Source organism: Corapipo altera, unplaced genomic scaffold (assembly GCF_003945725.1).
Source record: "Corapipo altera isolate COAL_440 unplaced genomic scaffold, ASM394572v1 55, whole genome shotgun sequence".
NCBI classification, from domain to species: Eukaryota; Metazoa; Chordata; class Aves; order Passeriformes; family Pipridae; genus Corapipo; species Corapipo altera.
The window spans coordinates 3,883,978-3,905,656 of NW_020884882.1; the positions used below are offsets into that span (position 1 = coordinate 3,883,978).

At 37.0% G+C, this 21,679-nt stretch overlaps 1 protein-coding gene across 7 annotated transcripts in view; it reads left to right on the forward strand.

Moving 5' to 3' along the window:
• The window catches only part of CACNA2D3 (calcium voltage-gated channel auxiliary subunit alpha2delta 3), a 484,187-nt gene that overhangs the window by 77,096 nt on the left and 385,412 nt on the right, over positions 1–21,679 (forward strand). For 3 of the 7 annotated variants that reach the window (XM_027640431.1, XM_027640432.1, XM_027640433.1), the window contains one exon: positions 1,713–1,794. Coding sequence is in view for 3 of the 7 variants with exons in the window: in XM_027640430.1 (XP_027496231.1) it covers positions 981–1,099; positions 1,713–1,794 (201 nt within the window). In the remaining 4 variants the exon portion in view is untranslated. Of the gene's footprint in view, positions 1–195; positions 1,100–1,712; positions 1,795–21,679 lie in introns of those variants that run through there. The other 4 variants (XM_027640428.1, XM_027640429.1, XR_003527193.1 and 1 more) reach the window with 3 other exon arrangements.

The window sequence follows — 21,679 nt, forward strand, 5'->3', positions numbered from 1 at the left end:
GGGCTCGCTCCGGGAACCCGCCGCTCCTCGGCGATGCCACCTCGGCGGGGACCGCTGCTCTCCTCCCTCCGCCTGCCTGCGCCCTCGGTGCGGCGCCGCGGCCGGGATGCTCCGCGCTCCCGGCAGTGCAAGGGCTGAGCTCCGGCCATCCTTCGCCTCTCCGGGCTGTGTGACAGACAGATGCTTGTCACGCAGCGGTGCCCTGCCTGAATTGGCCGGGTCTCCGGTGGGTGTGCACGGCCCCCACCCCCCGCCCCTGCCAGCCCTGCCGAGCCCTCCCTGGCTCAGCCCCCGGCAATGTGCAGCGCTCTCTTCTCGCCTTCCTGGAAGGGCTCAACTACACTTTCCGCTCCTCCAGACTTTCTCTGCTTTTGCCGTACAGAGGCACCCTCCCTCTGGTCCAGCTCCTCCTGTGCCTGCCTCTCTGTCTCCGCGCTATCCCGTTAAAAGGCTGCTGCTCCTGCTCCACTGATCCAATGCACTGGCTGACTTGATCTGAGATGAAGGCTGGAGGTTATCGGCGCGGGAAAGGAGGAGAACTCTAGGCAGCTTTCCATTTGCGAAGTGAGCAGTAATTGCAAGAAGACAGCCTCCCCAGTTGGAATCAATAGTCTGCTTTCTTGCTGCTAAGGGCACTTTGGAGCAGCAGTAGGTCACTGAAGTAACTTCAGCACACTGCTGACTGCGGAGTTGTAAAGAACTACATGCAAGTGGCTGCAGTAGTGCTGGAAAACGCTTTGCTGTTACCAGGGACACAATAGTTTTCAAGTCATTAGAGCTTTGCTTCTGGTCTGCTCCTTCCACTACACAGAGAGGGTCATTCTTTGGAGGGATGAGGATGGAGCTGTGATTTTTCTCCAGTGTTGTTCTAGTGGAGGGGGTAAGAGTGGGGGAAAGAGGCTGTAGAAGCAAAACCCTACTGCTGCTGAACTCAGGTTCACTCGAATTTCCCCAAATCTTTCCAGGCACACAGAGGAACAATGGCAGAAAATCTGAATCTTCTTCGGGCTTTTGGGGGGGTTTTCTTTATCTTCTGGACAGCTTTTAACACAGCCTTAGTGGATGTGGTTGGATCGGAGCAGCAGATCCCCTTGTCTGTGTAAGTGCTTTCATGCTATTCCTCTCAGGACCATGTTCAAGGATAAGAACTTGACTGCTCAAGTTCTTATGTTTTTGTATTGCAGATATTTGACTGTTCAGGACACCTTTGCTCCCCTGTGAGCTGTGTTTGAAGTGGGAGTCTCTAAGGCGCTCAGCACTACTTTGATTTTTATTGTAGGAGCATGTGTTGTGGAGTATGTGGCCACAGAGTCTTTAGTGCTTGTATTTACTGAAGTTGATGCTGTTAACTCTTTCTCTTGTGGGAATTTATCATTCAGATAAACATTTTGCCATTTTATCTGCTGCTTTCCTTTCAATGGATGTATATTATGTTGTGCCAAAGCATGTTTCTGTACAAGTTGATTCTTTAAGTTTTAACAGTGCAGATTGGTAGTTTCATAGCAGAGGCCTTACCTTAGCACAGTGTCTAGTTTGTGCTTATACTTGAGCAGCTTCACTGATCTTTTGCTCTGCTTGGGTTCCTTAGTGAGCTCACTAATGCAAAATTGCTGGGATCCTTCTGAGTGCAGCTGAAGCTGTTACAGTCTGGGTTGCTTTGCTATGACATGTGTATTACATTTCTTCCTGTCTCTTTTTTTTTTTCTTCACAGTGTAAAGCTCTGGGCCTCAGCATTTGGTGGAGAGATCAAATCTATTGCAGCCAAATACTCAGGTTCCCAGCTCTTGCAGAAGGTAAGGATTTCTTCAGCTGTAATAAGGAAGGTTTTAACAGAGAAAATGGAGGCAGATTTAATTTTTTAAACGATTAGAAAAGCAGTGCTGTACGTGCTTTTGTCCAAGATCTATTTTTGTATTGCATACTAGTCCCTGATGACTCTTACATTGCACTGCACTATCTGTGGAGTCCTTGGTTAAACTGATATTTTTCAGTTTGGATGACTTTTTTTTTTTTCTTTCCATCATTAGAAAGCAAACTCTGACACTTCTATTTCTTGAAGCCTGGGCTTCAGCCCGGGTTGCAGGTATTTAGTCTGGTTGCTGCATTGTGATGATGATGTTTCTGTGCAGAAACAGCTGTTTCTTATGAAAAATAGTAACTTCATTCAAGGAGCAGAATTAGTGCATCTTGTGTTATTTCACCCTGTGCTGTTTGTTCTCAAGCCACTGTATCAGGGAGAAGGCGGCTGCACTGTTGTTTGTCATCGCTGCAGTTTTTACAATCCCATTATTCCCCCAATCATCTCAACCCAGTGCTGGGATGTATTACATCATTACAGATAAGGGGAATGAATGTGGTTATCTTCTTGCTCAGCTGCACAGCTGGGTAATAAGCTGGTGAAGTATTGCAAAAACTTGAGAAATTGGTATAAGTCCACGTAATTGGGGCAGAGGGTAATGAAAAAGCAGATTTGAGTATTAGGTATATCAAGGACTTTGTCTACTCTAATTTAAATGTGCAACCTATAGTAAAGTTCTGTATTATAGATGATTTATTTTTACCACAGTTGCCGAAAAAATATGAGACCGAGAGGAATATGTTAAAAATAAGGCTGTGATTTTGAGGCATTGAATATGTGATCCTCGAAATGCAATATGTAAATGGAAAAACATTGAGACATGCACTGATTAGAGCACTCAGTCAACACACATTTCTGCTGATTTTTTGTAGATGTGACTTTTAATTCGGAGTAACACTAATTTTATTTTTTGTCTGATTTCGAAGGAAATTATTCCTTGAGCTCGTAGCATTTATTTTGAAAGGCTTATATATGTGTGAAATTATGTAACAGACAGTATATGTAGCAGCTGAAATAAAAAGCTTGTGCTATCATTTTAACACATTTAAGGCAACTAACTTAATTGCCAAAGGCATATGAGTTCCTTAGCAGTATCTGTCTTTTCAGAGTTGCATACCCAGGACTGTAAAATATGAATTTTACTAAGCTAAAAATATGGAGGTATTAAGAACAAAAATATTTGAGGTCTCTTACTGCCTTTCAGGGCCTTTAAATGGCTTTACTTCAGCATGTTGGGCTAACTTTCATTTTATTCTGAAAACCTGGACACTCAATATTTATCATATTTCTATCTCACATTCTTTAAAGTCTGTGTAGTCTTACATTGTCACGGTTTTGTACGAACACCCTTAATTTATAAGTAGATGGATCTTTCAGTTTTGATTAGTTTCTAATAAGGTATTATTAAAAGGCTTTAATTTTTTTATTGGACCATAACAAACAAGTATCTTCATTTAACTTTGGAACTGTTCCATGCACAGCCATGTTTGTGTGAAAAAAAAATGACATAAAAAATTAAACCTACCAAATACAGATAGCCCAACATTTCCTAGAAGAATATGGTGTATATGGAGTATACTGTGTTTTACAATCTTGCTAAAATCCACGAAGAATCAGTGTGAGATCCTTAATTGTTCTTCTCTTCCTCATGGCAGATATTGCTGCCATCCCTTCTGTAATGTTTTTTTTTCCCCTCTGAAGTAGTAAGATTGCTTCCTATTGGTTGTTATAACTGAAGGTAATTGGAAGCTATTCATTTCACCTTTTCATCAGCATCCTTTCTGTTTCACTAACAACCCTGTGCTCCTGGTTTTGAAGGTGGACAGTGTATATTCATTACAAGCTATTTTGCTTTTGTTGTGATATTTCACTGTTGAATGAAAAAGACAAAATGCATGTTTGGCAGGTATTTAGAGTATTTTTATTCCTCTGTCACATCATCTGTTGGTTTTTTTTTTCTTCTTTTTTTTTTCCTGTTCTGGTTACAGTAATTTTTCTAAGATCTCTGTTGTTTTTTATTTTTATTTAGAATTCCAAGCATCTCTGTTTGTTTAAGCTTGCTATTTCCTGCTGGTGGTCGTGGCAAATGAGCCCGGACAACAGATGACTTAAACGTGTATTTCTTGTATTGTTATGATTTATATTTCTTCTGTAAGCTCATAAACCATACCAAAGTTCAAGATTTGCAAGCATTTTCAACATGCAAAGTCAGTGACAGAAGTTTTCATAAGAGCTAAGGAGGTGATAGCACAGGAGGGCTGTAAATGCAAATGCCTTTTTTTTCTACCCTCTCTGTCCCCACTAGCCAGGCAAGAAGAATCTGTTTGGTGTTTACTGTGGGCTCTGGGTGATCAGAATCCATGTAATTTAAAAGTCAAGATTCCACTTTTAGAAGCAGTGAGACTTCTGATATTACTGGAGAAATCCACATTTCCTGATTATGAATTAAGCATCATTAAACAAGTGAAGATATCAAATGTATGTATGATTATGGCTCTGAGCAGTATAGATTTCTCAATAGCCAGCTGCTTTGGAGTACCATTTAGTTTAATAAAGGCTTGCTAAATGAAAAATTAATGTAAAGGTTACTTAATTCATTTTGTCAGCATACATGGTGAGCACTACTTTCAGAGTGATGCACTTGAAATCGAGACGTGACTGACAGTCTCTACTGCCCAAATGCTTTGCACATTAAGAGTCAGTTGACCCATACTAAAATTTCATTGAGCAAATGAAGTTATGAGATACTCAGTAAAGCAAAAATTTACCAGGTTATAGCTGTGAATATTGATTTAGTTGTTACAATTCTGAAGTCTTGCTGTACTGTGAACATCAAATGAGTCACCAGCATTGGTGTCCTCTTGAGTTTATAAAAGATGCTTAAGAATACTTTTGTTGCTTTTTGAAACTATTTTAGAAAACACCCAAACTGCTTACCTTATCTTAATTAAATGCTTTATTATTTTATGCTTTATGATAATCTTATCCAAATATGTTGTTCTGCCTCCTAAAAGTAACTGGGTTATATGATTTTTCCAAAATTGATGTTAGTTGAAATACAGACACTGCAAGTAGCTCGGAAAATGCTAATAATAGTTCAGTAAATAACTTCAGCAATTATTATGAGCTTTTAAGCAAAATTAGCACTTAAATGTGTTCTACTCCTTGCTTTTAAAGAGATGGAAGACCACTGAGTGCACAGTAAAAACACACAGGAGGAAGTAGGATGGTATTATTCTTAATTTGCTTGATTTCTGGAGGTTTTACAGTTGTCATATAGATTTGGCAGTGCACAAGAAGCTTCTTGGTGCTGTAGAGATATTCACACTCTTCACCTCAGAAAATACTACTGGAGCTAAGAATTGACTCAGATTTTGTTTCTTAGGTGCTTTTTATCCTCTTTAGACTCTCAAAAGACATCTGCCTTATTTGAATCTTGACACTTCACATTTCTTTCATAAACACTCTGTGTTTAGTGAGTCCTGGACTAAATGAAGGGAGCACAGCCCACTGGCAAAGCCAGGCTTCATATATTAGGATGCAAAGTGAGGCTTAGGTGCCAGAGAGATCTTCGCTTCACCTGCTATGATTAGAGTTTTGGAAAAACAGCCTTTGGGGAATGCTACTGTTCACATTACAGTGTCCATGATAATAATGTGGTTTCAGTGCCACACTGTTGCAAAATAATAGCAATAATAACATGAAAGCATAAAATGCAGGTAATGTGCCTTCTGTTACTGTTAAAAATAATTGTTGTTATACAGTAAAGCTTTTCTTAAGTCAGAGCAGTGTCTGTTTCTCTGAACATGCAGCGTGGTCTGTGCTTTCTCAGGTTCCTTTTGAGGAGACTACATTTTTTTTTTCCTCCTAAGTATTCAGAGCTTTGATAATTCTTGATTATTTTTTTTTGTCCTGAACAGTCAATATTATTTTATTGCCTATGTAGGAACAGTTTCTGACTGAAAACACCCTTTATTTTTCGGTTCTGCCATGGAGGTTTTTTAATGACGATAGGCTTTGTTTAGGGCCCTCTCAGATTTTCCTTATGTAAGTCGTCTCACGGAGCCTCCCCTGTTATGTAAGCACTGGCTGCTTTGGTCTGAAGCAGTCTGGAGTCTGCATCTGCCTACTCCTTTCAACAGATTCTTCATTGTGTCGGGAGTTCTCAAATCATTGTGTGTTCTCAAAGCAGGTTTTTCCATCAGGAGAGCATTGCTACTTTTAAAGATGCAGAATTGAATTTTATCTCACTGACTGGATGTGCTGCTGTATCTCGAGAGTTTCTTACAACTGTGGAAATGCCAGTGCAAAACTTAACATAATGGGATGATTTAGATCAATTAGCATTCAGCTGGTGAATCTGATTCATACAGTACATCTATCTTTAGTTCTAAACCGTATAATGGTGACTTAAATTCTTAGAGAAGTTTAGTCCAATTATCTTGACATTAATTGCCTTTCTTTTATTCAGCTGTACGTGGGTTTTGGTCTTTGTAGGCTGTTTCTTTGCTCAAGACACTGCAACTACTGCTTTGAAGGAAGGGTCAGTAGGATTGAAACATGCAATTTAAAGGAGAGACAGGGACTGCCTTCTTGGGTATCAATTCAAACTTCTGCCAGCTGAGCAATTTTAAAACTGCAAAAGTAATACTGTTTTTTTCCTATCAAAAATAAGAGAAAAATTGTAAAAATATCTGTAGACATATGACTATAATTCAAAAAATTAAAAAACAACTCTGACCACTAAAACAAATACCACCCTCCCCTGCAAAAACACCCAAACCATCAGCAATAACTCCCTTCCCCCATCAACCAAAACCAATAGTTCCCCAAAGCCCAAATGTAAAATCCCACTGGCCAGGTAAATGACGTGGAGCTTTACCAAAAGCTCTATATGGAATTAATTTGTTATAATTCAAAATTCTGAAGTCTGTGTTGTATAAAATGTGTCTCCTAGCACTGAATTAAAATCAAACCTTAGAAAATAACGAAATAGGCATCTGAGAATCTTAAACCAGTGTAATTCTGATGATTAGTGCAAATGATGTTTTGGAGCTTCCGGAGCTTGAACCTCCATCCCCTTTAATTCCTACGGATCTTTGGGCTATGTGAATGACAAGGTTATTTTCTGTGTCAAACTAGTCACAGAGCATTTCAGTGTGTTTAAAATATTTAATGTTAACTGCAGACTTAAAGATGTAAATTCTTCTGGATAGATATTTTAATTTTCCTTTGTTCAAGAATAAAAAAGTCAAACACATTCATATGGTACTAATGTATTTGGTGGGAAAACCTGCTGGGTTCCATACTAATTTTCAGATAGTATGTTGTTCTGTAGAGGGAAAGATCACAGTGCTCTCAAATTTGGAGTACTGTGTTCTCTCTCTCACCACAATAAAGAATAACTTTTCCTTCTTTCTTGTAAGAAAGTCCTGCTTTTTCTGGAGATACTGGAAAATTTGCTTTCCCTTCAGTGAAGCTAGAACTGCATCTTGAATGATCTATACTCTCATCTCCTGTTCGAATGTTATGACAGGCGTAATAATTTTTTTTGTGTTGGTAATGTTTTTAAAATGCAGTCTAAATCAGCCTGAATACCAAACATCATGTTTTATATTTACCTGTAACTAAAAGGAAAGTCTTGGTCTAAACCATGTTGAATCCATGCTCTTCTGCTGTCAACACTCTCTATTTTGCAGTATTTTCTGTCTTTCTGGGTTTTGCAAGCAGAGTGTGATCCTCTTACTTGTATTATTGGAAGGAAATATGTTCTATTGTTAGTATGTAACAGAAATGTGAGATGGCCTTAGTAAGTTTATGATGCATGCATTACACTTCCAGTAATGTCTTTTAATATGGAAATTATTGAGCGGACAATCCAACTGGAAAACATCAGATCTTGAAAGGAAGTGAATGCTAATTCCCTTGCTTAATGCATTTATGGTTGTTTGTTTTCACATCCTGTATTGGAAAATGCTTACATTTCAAGGTTAAAGGAGCTGGTGTCCATGCAAATTATCTTGACAGTGGAAGTATGTAGAGCCATGAATAGATGCTGTAGTGTAGTGGTGATTCACTTTTAAGCAACTGCTAATCAATACTCTACACTTCCAAATGTCATTACTGTTCTGTAGGGTACAATTTTTTGTTGCTGATAATAAGTGCTTACACATTGTACAACACAAATTATATATTGATAGAGTAGGCTGTATTTTAGTTTGCTGTAGAAGCTTCACTGACAGGTTTTAATGAAGTACTCTGATTAATATGTTGTTCTTGTGAAGCTCCATTTTGGTTTTTCTATGTATAATGTTTTTGCAAAATGACATGGATGTTTTTATGATCCTATTTAGTATCTGCCAAGTTCATTTGTGTAAAGCTGAAGTACTTTCTTAAGAGTGAATGACCAAATCATTGCAAAATTTGTATTTGAAAAGGAAGTCAGTGCAAACCCACTTTTTTAAAAATCATAGTTGGAGAGAAGTTGGGAATGGTCTTGGTAGCCTCTCCAGAAGTGATGAATTCCAGGGACAGATAATTTCTGAAAATATCCTGCCCTCAGATCTCCCAGGACTTTACAGGTGAAATTACTCCTGTTATAGTTGATAACCAGCTGTTTTTGAGGATGGTATAATGAGGAGACTGATTGGTTGAGACAGACTTGTTCACATGGGAGTGTAGAGACGATGCAATGAAAGAAACTATGGCAATATAAATGTGTTCTCTATATCCATGACAGATGAATGAGAACTCTCTTTAAATACAATAATTAATTTTTTCCTACTATCAATTTTTTTTTGTTTATGGGTTTGTTTTTTTTTTTTTTTAATTACTGAGGGAAAACACTGGAATAGTGCAGAGCTCTTGCACTTTGGCCATTGTGCAGATCTTGCTGAGCTGCCTTATAGTAGGAAGATGAGCTACATCTTTTATTTTGGACTGTAAGCAATGACAGTAATTGTATTTCTTCTTTGTCTGTATCTATGCACTGTTAATCTTCGTGCCTTTTTCTCCTTAAGGCATAGCTGAGGAGTCCTTCAACTTTCAGAGCAGAAACAGGTTATAAAACCCCTGTAGTCATTGGCCAGGGGTTGGCCAGGTTGGCCAGGCTGGCTGAATGCTTGCAATGCTTACTGCTTTTCCCCTTATAAGCACATAATCAAATGATCTTATTAAAATGTATGGCTTTTTACTATAGAATAATAAATATATTAACTATATTAGACTCAAGTTGTTGGATAAAGATGGAAACTGCTCATATCACATCTTGTTGGACTTCAAGTTCAACACCCATGTGGTAAGATATCAACAGGTTTAGCTTTCCAGGATCTCCTGACATGTTCTTATGTTAAGTGTGACTATAAAGTACAAAGATAATGGAGCTTCACTAGGGCTTGTAAGACAATGTGATGTCCCAATCAGAAAGAAGGAAACAATCAGATGTTAACTCCTGGTTTATTCTTTTTGTACCTGCCACAAGTTCTAGTGCTTTGCCATCAACAGTTTTTGATACTTGGTGAAGTTTGTTCTTCGCTGTTCTTACTCCTGAGTTTTCCTTAAGCTGAAGTTTTACTTCTTTAGGTAGAGCCTGTTTGGTTTGTTGGGTGGAGCTTCAAGGCATCCAGGTTCTGGCAATGACTCTTAATCAAGAGAGTTTGACAGGCTACTGACTCTAACCATTTTCTTCTGTCTGTCAAGATTCCTGAAAGAACTCTAAATTAAACTAATACACTTCATTAAGGTAATCAAAGATATTTCTAATATATTAGGTGTTTTCTTTGTTAAGCACTTGCTCCTACTCCTGTGTTTTGTTTTTACTTTCCTTTATTCAACATGTTTTATTGTCTTTGTCTGTCTCCCTGTCTTTCTCTTTCTGAACTACCTTATTTATCTTATATTTTAATTTTTCTGTTTTAAAATGGGCATATTTTCTAGAGAGAAATGTTTTCTTCTGAGACTGTTGCCAAATGTTCTCATAAATAATTTTACAGTACAGGAAGCACTTAGAGATAGTTATTGTTATTTATCCTTCAAACTAGATTGTGAAATCTTAGAGCACCAAAGTTAACAGGTAAAAGATAAAGGAAAAAGTTGTTCTCAGGTCCATTAACAAACAAAATCATAAGGTGACATAATCTAGTTCATAATATTGGGAATATAACCTGAAAAGTGTATATCTATAATTCAGTATATCAAGATTTAATTGGTGGGTCCTGTTGATTGTTCATTAATTGGCTTGTTTATATATATCACTGACAGTAAGTAGTTTCCTTATTGAAGCTTTACTCTGAGTTTTTAGGAAAGGGTGGAAGATGCTTTTGAGCTTGTGGTAGTCTCATAAAATGTTTTCCTTTGGTGTACTCAAAATCTGGTGTTTTCAGGCTTTCCTGAATTTTGTGCAGGTGGCAGATTATGTGTTACATTAACACCATTCCTCTGCAATGTGCAAGGTGAGTAGACCTCCTTTAATTAATGTTTTAAATACAGTGATACTGAATTTAAAAATTCTAACTGCACTCTAAGAATTCAGACTTTGGTGTTTGCCACTAATAACTTGGCAAAACTGGTTCTGGAAACAAATCCTAATTATCCCCCTTGCTACAACTGTGTTTCTGTCTTTCACTATGGAACTCAGATTTTCTTAATTTCTGGAATCATGGAATAATTCATTCTGGAAGAAGATGTAGAGGGTCTTTTAACTTGGAATCTTGCTCAAAGCGAGATCAATGCTGAAATAAGCGCTAAATTCTTGAGGCATTGAATCTGATCTTCAAAACCTTCCAGGACAGTGATGCCACAACCCCTTTTGTTGCAATATTTGTCTCTGGTCTGGACAAGAAGTTACTTGAGCTGGAAGTTTCCATTTCCATTTGACTGCTGTGTGTCACTTCTCCAGCTGTGCACCTCCACAAATAGTATTGGTTCATCCTCATAGTCTCCTCATAGGCATGGAAAAGCACAACACTGTCATGACAGGCCTCTCTGAGGCCCCAGTCAGAGATGATATTTTACCATTTTTTAGTTGCTTCATCAGGTCTCAACGCTTTTTCTGACCTGTTCTTTTAAAATACTTCACAGAAACTTTGTAGGCTTTCTAAATGATTTCTGTTTGATATTCAGGTGGGCCTTTTCCCTCTCACAATAGGAATATGTAACTGCTCCCATAATTATAAAGTCTCAGGAGTAATTTCCACTAAGTTGATTGCATGAACAGGAGAAGACTTTGTAATGGTAACACAGGCATTTCATTTCTATTCTAGGGCTAAACTAAACCATTCAGGTCCCAGTTGCTTCATTAGCCATTTCTTTTACTATCTTTATCACTCACAGTGTCTTAAGCGAACTTAGTATTGTACAGGAACAGTTTGTCAGCTGGCAAAGGTTTTGTGTCTTATTGTCTTTACTTTATTCTGCAGTAGCTGTCAAGGGACTTCTTTGTGCATTTATACACAAACAAAGTTTGACTCACTTTCCTAAAAAGCAGGAATCAAAATTATGCAGTTGTAGTATCTGTAGCCTGTTAGGTAAAAATGCTGTGGAAATGCTGTTTGGAAGGCATTATGAAAACTTGGTCAGGGCCACAGCATGTAGTGTTCCTATTATTCCTCTAGGTCACATTTTAATGTTTGGCTATTCAATATACTTTGAATATTTTGTGTCAAACTATCATTAATTTTCAAACCACAAAAAAAAAAAATCCGTGTAGTATGGGTATTAAAATTTGATGTGTTGGGAACACATCATTGGTCACAAAATTAGATAATTATCTTCTAAAGTAACAAAGCTTCAAAGATAAAAAGCAGGAACATTCGAAGTTCAGCTTTACCTTGAAGCTAAATGGCTATCATTTTCTGACAGCTGCATGAAATGTGTGACTGCCGAGCTGTTTGGACACGATGCTATCGGATTACATTAATAGAAATTTTCCCTGATAATGAAAGCTGGTAGGAGGCTAAGAGTAAAGCTTTATATTATGACTTGCAGCCATTGACTATCTGCACCCAGCAGATTTATTACCCCCTATTGCACACTGTGCCTTTTACAATATCTCCTGCAATTTCTTCATCAAAGTACAACAAGAAAGATGATGATATGGATGGCATGATACAAAAAAATCTGAGTACTCACTTCACATTTCAGACTTCCACCTCTCATTACCGACTGCAATGCAATCTTACAGTAAAAGAAGGAAAGAATTCTGACATCCCCCTGAAACTTTCCATGAAAAAGCATTGTGGAAGGGGAAGGGGATTGAAGGAAAACTGGAGAATTTCTGTTGGTCAACTCAGATTTTCATTTTCTATTGAAATCAAGGCAGCAGATTGAGATACAGAAATGTCCGGCTTTTATCCTGGGGCTGTGATCACTGAATTTTGGCCACCAAGTAGGCCATCAAAAAGTTAGGTCCTTAAGCATGATGTTATTTTAACCTGTAATGTCATACATAAAAATCTGGTGCATGTGATGGGGGTAGGATTTCATCCAGAATGCCAGAAATCTTGACTTGAAAGTTAAATCCACAAGCAAGACTCCTCTCTCCCCAAATGGAGGCATCTTTGCCTAACTTTTCTGTGTAAAATGGGCCTGGTAATGCTTCCTTCTTCCTTAAACTTTTAAACTTTGAGATAGTTTGAATAAGAAGCAATATTTTTTGTAGAGTGTTTAGCATATGCAAAGAATCAGGTGATGAGCATCATTAGCATATGGATATGGAAATAAAGAAAAGTACATGGAAGGGATCAGCTCTGAGAGCTAAAAAGCATCAATTTTAGCATACTTTTAAAATAAAACTTTTCACTACTGAAAAGATAAATGGTTTCCTGTACCAGTCCTGAATAACTACAAAATTGATAGAAACTCACTTATTTCTGCTGTTGGTATTTGGTATCTGTAGCTGGCAATAAATCTCCATATGGCATTGTGCTGGCAAGTGAGATGGAACCCTTTCTTGTCAGAGAATGAACCCATCCTATGCTTTGAATACAGAGTGAAATGCTATGCTGATATTAGAAAGTAATTTTCAAATATTTTATTCTTTCCTTTTTACTTTTTTTTTTTTGTATCCTGGTACTTTTATCTTATTATTCATTTTCTGTGTAACTACAGGTTTGCACTATTTTTTTTTTCTGTCTGGATCCTTCAGACTTTTTCTGACCTTTTCTGGTTTTCTTCCAAGTAAGACCCAACCAACAAGCCTCATTGCAGAGTGAACTTCACAATTCTCAAATGCAGTTAAATTGGGAATCAAACAATCTTCCCTTTTATAGATATCTGATTATTTCTGCCTATATTGCAACTACCACAGAAATTTATTTTCATGTGTTCTTTGTCACTCTGTCTTTCTCTTTACTCTCATTTGTTTGTAGTCATTGCTTTTCTTCCTTTGAGAATTTTTACCATTAATATATTTTTTTTGTGTGCTTTGAGCAGCTCTAATCATAATGCAGTAATGAGGATCTGGTCATCTGAGGAAAACTATGCAGCAATAAAATGAATAATGGCTTAATAATACTTTTATACATAAGAATGGGGGAAGGTGTTATGTGAATGCAAGTGTTGTTCTTAAAGTTACCTTTTCATTAACTTACAGTGTTTGAGCATTTTAAAAAGAAGAATAAATAGATTAGAATCTACTGGTGCACTTTACACATTGTGAATATATTTAGTTATACCTTGGATGGCATGTGCAGAAATGGGGGAGAGACAGGATTCCCTCCAAAACTAAATGGGAGGCAAATTATGGTGGCTTTCTGATAATACAAATTGCAGGGAGGAGTCAGTGTCAGGAAACCATTGCAGGTTTGAAAAACAGCTAAAGGTGTGAGAACAAGGACATGTAAAGGTAGTAAGATGAAGAAGAATGGAACACACTGGGAACTAAGAAGCAGAACCACTGAAGACAGTGGTATTTTTTTTTCTCTCTGTAGTTTAATACAATTGGAAAATAAATTTGTATGGAATTCAGGCAATATGTGTTCCGGTGATTATTTTTGTCAATCCATTAAATGAATAATTTTCGTATTAAAAATATGTCACAGTCAGAAGGTCAAGTTTTGCTATTTTTGAAATGCACGAATACCAGATGATTTAAAGCTTATGCCAAGAAATGAAATTAAGAGAAAAGTATATGCTAAGAAATGTAAATTTCAGTTCAGGAAAGGCTCTGAAATTAAACTGAGTTTAGTAGTGACATAATTCTGACTTTTGTATTTAGCTTCTCAGATGCTTAAAATTTGAATGCTTTAAAGTTTTTGAAACATTTGTTGGCTGCTTTGGTGAGGCTCTTTATTCTGTACAAGCCAATGTAATAGGAATATAGTTCAGCTACCTTCGTAACTTGGCACTAATCCTGTCCAGTCCACCTTAGGCATGTTATTAATGTAGATATATGTTTGCTCAGTAGAACTTCTGCAGCATTACAAGATGTCTAGGGAATTTTGTCTGAAAAAAGATGGTAGGAAACACCATTATATGAGGGAATGGGACCTATACTTACTTATGTGTTGGAATAATTCAAATGTTAGTGTATAGTATTATTCACGTAGAGCCATATTTATCTGATTGCATGCTGCTTATTTATCTTGGTTTATAAATATACAGGAGTTGAATTACTGAAAACTCTAATTATTCTGAACGTAATTTGTCAGACAAAACTAGCTGCTAACTCAGCTTTTCTGAAGAATCTTCAGTGAAATGCAAAACCTAAAAAATACTGTCTTGAAAAGCACAAAATTCCCATTCTTCACACAAATCCTCTGTGCCTGTTGGATATCTTCCTCTCCAGAGTCTAGTAAAAACCTATGGCTTTCTGATATGATGGAAAGGACAACAAATCCAGACCAACTGTGCTGTGGCTTGCATTGCCTGAGCTTCACTTGTTTAAAGCAAATCTTTCAGTATTTTAGGACAACTGTAGTTTGGCAGAGGTGATCCTTTCTCATCTTTGCTGAAATGCTGGTATGTTCATTGGGTAGTTGGTGCAACCATTAAGTTGAATTAAATAATACTTCTGCTTCCAAAGCCTTCAAAACACCTGCAGTTCTGTTTTGCCCCTGACTTGTTAGTTAACCTTATGCAATTCAGTTCTGATACATGTCTGGTTGATGTGTATAAAGATGTGGAAAATCCTCCTTTCTGTCTTCAGTTTAAAAGTTTTGGTGACAACTTGTGTGCAAAATTTGCCTTTGTGGGGTGTGTTTTAATTGGTGTGGTGCTCTTTGTTTTGTAGGTATGTGTGGATGAATGACTGATTTAGTTGACTGAGCAGGTTAATTTTCTGTAGTTTCCCATATACAGCAGTGCTGTCAAAAGGGAACAGTCTTGGAGTGTGGATAATACAGCATCTGTTCCAAAGACTTAGGAAGGTACGAGGTGTTTGCAGGATTAACGTTATTATTTCAATCTCATTTAAAAGTAAACTAATTACCATAACATTTGAATGCACATCAGTTCAGGGTCAATTGAGGCAAATGCAGATGGGAGTTACTTTGCTTGTTGATCTGAGTGGCACCTCTGCAGTTGTCTTGTGCCTAAAGTAAGGTCATTTCTGGTAGCATTGTGTATGCTTTTAATAAAAAGTACTTGCAAGAAATGTTGTGTAGCTTACATATTGTGAAAGAGTAGCTGACTCTGTGTGGACTGTCTATGGCTAAAATCATGGCTGCTGATGAGAAATAATGTAAAGAGGAAAAGTGAAGAAAAGAATTGCTGCTGACTGGCAGCTAGTTAAAGTACATGCAAGGAAAAAATAATTTCCACTTATATCTAGGATATATGAATAGGTTGGTGTCTCCTGTGATTGTATGCCACCTTGAAAGCCTTTAAACCAGTACTTGGAATGCTGAGTGTTGTATAAATTGCAAAAGGATTGGATCTGCAATCTGCTAGCTTTCTTTTATATTCACAATAGTCATACACAGTAATGAGACTGTTATCTGTAATGAAACCATATTCTGTTGGAAAAGAGGTGGAGAATGTTTGGGGGTGCAATGTTCTTTAGACTGGAAAAATGTTATGGTTTAAATGCAAAGAGTAATTATAAATCTTCTTGATGGTTTCACATTAAGTCAAGCTGTAATTTATTTGAACTGTAGAAGTGTATGTACTTTGCCAATTTCTACTTTTTCTCCTTGGTGGGGAGGAGGTTAGAATTGAAAGGCAGCTTTTGTTTCCTTGTTTAATCACCGAAAAGGAAAAGTAACTGGAACAGAATCCCATTTCTTATAGGTGAACAGTAAAATAAAATTCTCTCAGCTAGTGATTTCAGAATATGCACTCCCTAATTCTTCTGTTCATTCCCTCCCACAGGAGCTGGCAATCCCTCTGTGGCACTAACTCTTCTCCTTCTGTGTGTCGTGTGTGAAGAATTGCTTTTTTTTCCTTTTTAATGAGTGGCTTGATATACAACATATCTTTTGCCTTAAGCATTTATTTTTCTGATACATTTAATTTCCTTCTCCCCAATCCTCTATCCTTACTTCAGATTTCTGATATCATTTGATAATTGGCTTTTTGATAATACTGCTTTTAAAATCCTATTTTCAGATTTACTCCTATGTATTAATTTTTTTTTATATACATACATGGTATAGTAAAGCCATTAGTACCTTCTCAGCTCTTCAAAATATCCCAGTACCTTCTCTTAAGAAATATATCTAACCTTGATGTACATAAAATCACTTAGATTGAAAAAGACCTTTAGGATGATGTAGTCTGACTGTTAACCCAGCACTGCCAAGTCCACCACTAACCCATGTCCCCCGGTGCCACATCTACATGGCTTTTAAATCCCTGAAGGAATGGTGACTCTACCACTCCCCTGGGCAACCTGTACCAGTGCTTGACAACCTTTATAATGAAGGAATTTTTCTCAGTATCCAGATTGAGCTCTCCGTCTGTGCCAGTATCATCTACCTCTTAAATGCCCCTTGGTTTTTGACTACATTTAGTCTATGACATTTCCTTGGGTGCAGAATGTGCTTTCATTTGGAAAGTGTAGATGATCCTCTGCTTGTTCAGAGTGAACCTTTTCACCTCTTTGGGCCTAAATTCATTCTGTAATCTCTAGTGCCCCACTGATCTTTCCAGACAAAAGAAACTGTGGAAGAACTAGTAAAACATGAAAATGTTTTTCATTTACCACTCCCTAAGCTTTCAGAAGCTGGAAGAGTTGTTCAGGATACAAAGGAGACAGTCTGCAGGGGAGAATGGGAACAGAAGAAACATTAATTAAAGGAAAATTCTGAAAATTTCCTAACATTCTTTATTTCTCATAGTGTTTCAGTACCAACTTAGGAGTGGTTTCTTTAGTTTGGTGAGAAGGAAATGGGACTCTGGAGGCTCAGATCCTGTTGCTGTGTGTGTGTCACTGGGGCTGCTGGGGTCACTGAGCAAATGATTCTGTCCTTCATCTGTTGTGTCTCACAACAATTCCTTTGAGACAGTCTAAGTCAGTTTTAGGTTTCAGTAGCTACGTGGCACTTTGCATCTGCTGAATAGTTGCAAAGGTGCTATCTGAAATTTGTTCTTGACTTGGCGTTGTCCCCCAGCTTTGCTATCAGGAGGATTGCAACCCAGCCTTCCAGCAGGATTCATTCACAGTCTTCCTGTCACCTATTGCCACCTAAGGCCCACAGTTACACTGCTCTGGTTTCAAGTTACTCCAGGTAGTTCAGAGACCAGGTGAAAATCTATTTTCTTTTCCTAGTTTCATTTGCTTTACTCAAAAGACCTCCATAGGTCTGGCTTTTGTTTTAATTCTTACTCCTCTCTATGCATATAGGTCATATTGTGTGCCCGCTCACTTGGTTAAGCACAGAATATTTGAATATTTGATAGTGAGACTTTTGAGATGTAAATTAAGCTGTTTGTTATATGTTGAAAAATGGGTTTCTTACTAAAATGACAGAACCTCTTTCTCTGGATCTCATGTGCAATAGTTAAACTTATGTTCAGGTAACACTTCAAAGTGAAGAAGGGTAACCATCATTATTTAATTACAGTGAGTGTTGAGAGCAATTAAAATACCTTTGCACAACAGAAGCAGACTCAGATTGTCAGATTTACAATATCCTTTTTCAGGATAAGTTACAAACTTAGACTGTGCTTGTGATAGAGTTTTCTGGGCTTTAAACCAGTATTACTAAAATAGCATGTATGTGATTGAAGAAGAGTAAGAAACACCACAGAATTCCATGGAAAAGGAAATAGAGGAGGCATGAAAGAGCCTCAGTTGTAAAGTCCTATGAACAATGTTACTCTTTAAATAAAGGTGGTGGTCTTTAAAAACCAGGCAATTGGATCTATTTCTTTCTGCAACTGCAGCAAATCACATGACCTTGAGCTAATTACTGTGTTAAAAAGGGATAACCATAGCTTTTGTATAGGTTTATGCATTTTTTTTTTTTAATTCCATATTTAAAATTCTATTTTTTTAAAGACTATTTACCTGTTCCATCTGAATTTCTCTCTCATTGCTACTGACTGGTCCATTTTACAAGATATATTTTATATATATGATCTTATACCATCCTTTAAAAACAACCCCCCCTCCAAAATCTCAGAAAATCATGTACTAAATTTGTACCTATCATGTAACTGTAAGAAGTATTATGAAATTAGATAAAAGAAAATAAAAAAAGTTATAGAGCCATTTTAATACACCTTATTGTCTGAGATTGTGCAATTTATCACTAATGAGCATTGCCTACCATGTTGTCTTTACTTTGTTTCCTCTGCCTAAAATAGACCTTAGAAATCATGTAGTAGAACTGTGATATGACTCCAAGTTTGGATAAGGATTACAGGAAAAACATTTTATTAATTTTTGTAGCCTGGATAACCACGTTATTGGAAAACAAGAAAAAGGCTGATAGAAAAAAAAAACCCCAGTACAAATTCCTCCCCTGCCATGTATTCATTATATATTCAAGGATTGCTCTACCTGTGCAGGGATAAAAATACCCAAGTACTGCAGCAAGATGTTGTATTGCAGGTGGTGTCTGTTCAGGCATGAAAAAAAACCTGCCTAACTCTGGTTTTCTGGAATGTGGAGAAACTGTGAAGAGAGATTTGCTCTGTTGTACTACATAAGTATTACCAGTAGTCCATTATGAAACAGGTAAAGGAAAAAGAAAGGCAGTAGGTGAAATTGGATATCATTGTTCTTTGCACTAAACCAGCCAAATCTCTTGTCTGATGTTCTTAGACCGAGAATTTTTTTTTTTTTTGTAAGATATCTTCTGGATGCTTCACTGACCTTTCAAAGAAAAAAATCCTTTGAAGAAAAAAAAAATACCCTTTACAACTTCCTTATCATAAAGATGTTGCACACTTGTAAATGCAAATAATAATAATAATAATAAATTATTCTTGAGTGAAGCTGTTTGAAATTTATTTTCTGTACATCTGGAAAAATTTTCTTGTTGCTTTTATTTCTTGACACTGAAGAAATTTTGTAAGATTTTCCAGCAAAACTAGCAGTGATACCAGAAAACAAACAAGAAAAATCATAAATGAAGAAACATTCTAGGTAGACTGAAAGGTTTTAATCAGCCAGATGTATAAATATTTCAATTTCTACTTAGAAGTAAAATATTGAATCCAGTATTTAGAACTCAGTGTACCCATTAGCTCCCTCAAAATGTTCCATTTAGAAAGCAAAGTTTAATTTGTTATAATAGCTATTGTTTTAAACTAATGACAATGTTTGTTTAACCTTATTTGCTTGAATGGCCCTATGAGTTTAAAATGTGTTGAACTAGGCCTAAATACCCAACATTAATATGGCTTAGAGTTTGGAAAAAACCCTGGAATTCGACAGTTGTTGAGCTGAAGGAGAAGACAATCTATAATATTTGACTTGTCTGAACTCAGTTGCTCAGAGAAATGTTTTGAGGTGTGATGTGACCTGCAATGGTTTGTAGGGGGGGTGTTATCAAGGTCAGTGTCATCTGACCTTTTCTTGCTATCGTTCTGTTCTGCAGTTCCTTTCTAATCTGTGACTGTATTCTCTGCTGAGCTACTGTGGCTCATGTATAGAACACTTACTCGTTGACAATTAAAATTAAAATGAACCATACTAAATTATGAACGTTAAAAAGCAAAGAAAAACCCTGGAACAACTTATTTCCCCAGAGCATACTGTGAAAGAGACCTTGGCTTTACTTTGTAAATTTTGCTGTTGCTGTAGTGACTTTTTTTTCCCCAAGAAGTTTTATAGTCTACTGGACAAAGTAGTAATTAGGTAGGTAAACCATGTACATCAAGAACCATGCAGAAGTGGTATTCTGGTACTGTTTGGCTACTGTCTAGGGAACTGCATAGCCTAGAGCTGCTGCTGTGCCATGTGTTCAGGAATAAAGAGTACTGAAAAATCTAAACGCTAAAAATAAACATGATGGAGGCAAGAGGACTCCCTTAGTCTATCCTCAGCAGTATAGTTTTGTGAAGTAGAGGTATAAAAAGCTCTCACTTTGTTTGGTTCAGTTTAAACAAATTCAAACTAAAATAGAAAATCGTTATGAAAAGTTGACTCGTGGAATTGTCTTATTGTTAAGGTTTGGTGTATATCTGAGAGAAAATACTCGAAAGGAAAGCAGCTGGAAATGAAGGAGTTTGTAAGTTGGCACTGTAGCCAAGTGTAGAGGCACACGTGCCTTTCTCTGAGTCTGCTGAGTTGGCTTCTGAGGAGTCTTTCTGCCACAAATGCTTTTGAAACAGAACATAAAGCAAATACTCAAAGGGAAGCAACTTTTAATCAAAATTTTAATAAAATTAAGATTACAGTTTTAATCAAAGGCTGATTATTAATGACTTATCCCGTATTTTTTTATGTATGCTGCCTATTGTGTGTCAGACACATAGACAAATATATTCCTGAAGATCAGAGTGTTGCTTAGGCACTCATTTCTCATTCCCTCACCTTTCCTATTCTGAAACTGGGGATGGCAGCACAGTAAGTGCTGTTATCACATTTCTGTATAAGTTTGGAGACAAACCTTATGGAAAAGTCTGTCTTGTGGAATTGCCAGATGAATTGAAAGGTATAATGTGTTGGTTGACTTTGATTTATTTCAGGCAACTTGAAACCTTTGGACACCGTGTTCTTGACTCAGAGTCCTTAGCTCTTGAAGTTGACCTACTTGTAGGTAATTTTGTGATCCTTGTTGATTTTGTTCCTACTCTGAAAAAAATGTAGCAGAATTACTCCTTTTGTGTGTATGTTCTGATTTCTTTTTTTTTTTTTTTAAATTAATTTTCCTCTTATTCTCACTTTCACATCATATTACATCTCTGTAAGGGGAGTTCTGTGTGCCATAATCATCAATTAGTAGCTGGACTGTTCATGCCTCTTCTAAGGTTTGTTTTCAACACCAAAATATTCTGAAGAGAAATGACCACAAAAGGAGTAGGTAAAATAAACAAAAAATCAAAATATTTTTACACTTCAAACATTTTTGTTCTGGGTAGGTGAAAACCAGGTAAATGTAAGTTTCAGGAAAACTGGATTAATACAAAATGCTGTGCTAATATAGAGCTTGAGAAATGTAAGCATCTTTTGCTGCTAAAAATGAAAATCACGTGTTTCTGTGGCTAGCCCAGCCACTCAGTGATACTTGCCAACATCTACCCATATACAGGTATCTGAATAAAAATGGTATATTTTGTGTGAAACATACCTTTTTACTTGTCAGGGCTTTTTTCCTCTCTAATTCCTTATTTTCATTAGGAATTGGAGTTTTTAATTTTAGAACCCGGTGGGGAGTGTGGAGAATTTTCTCTAACAGTAGGTGTTTATCTCTTTGCTGAGGCACAGTTCA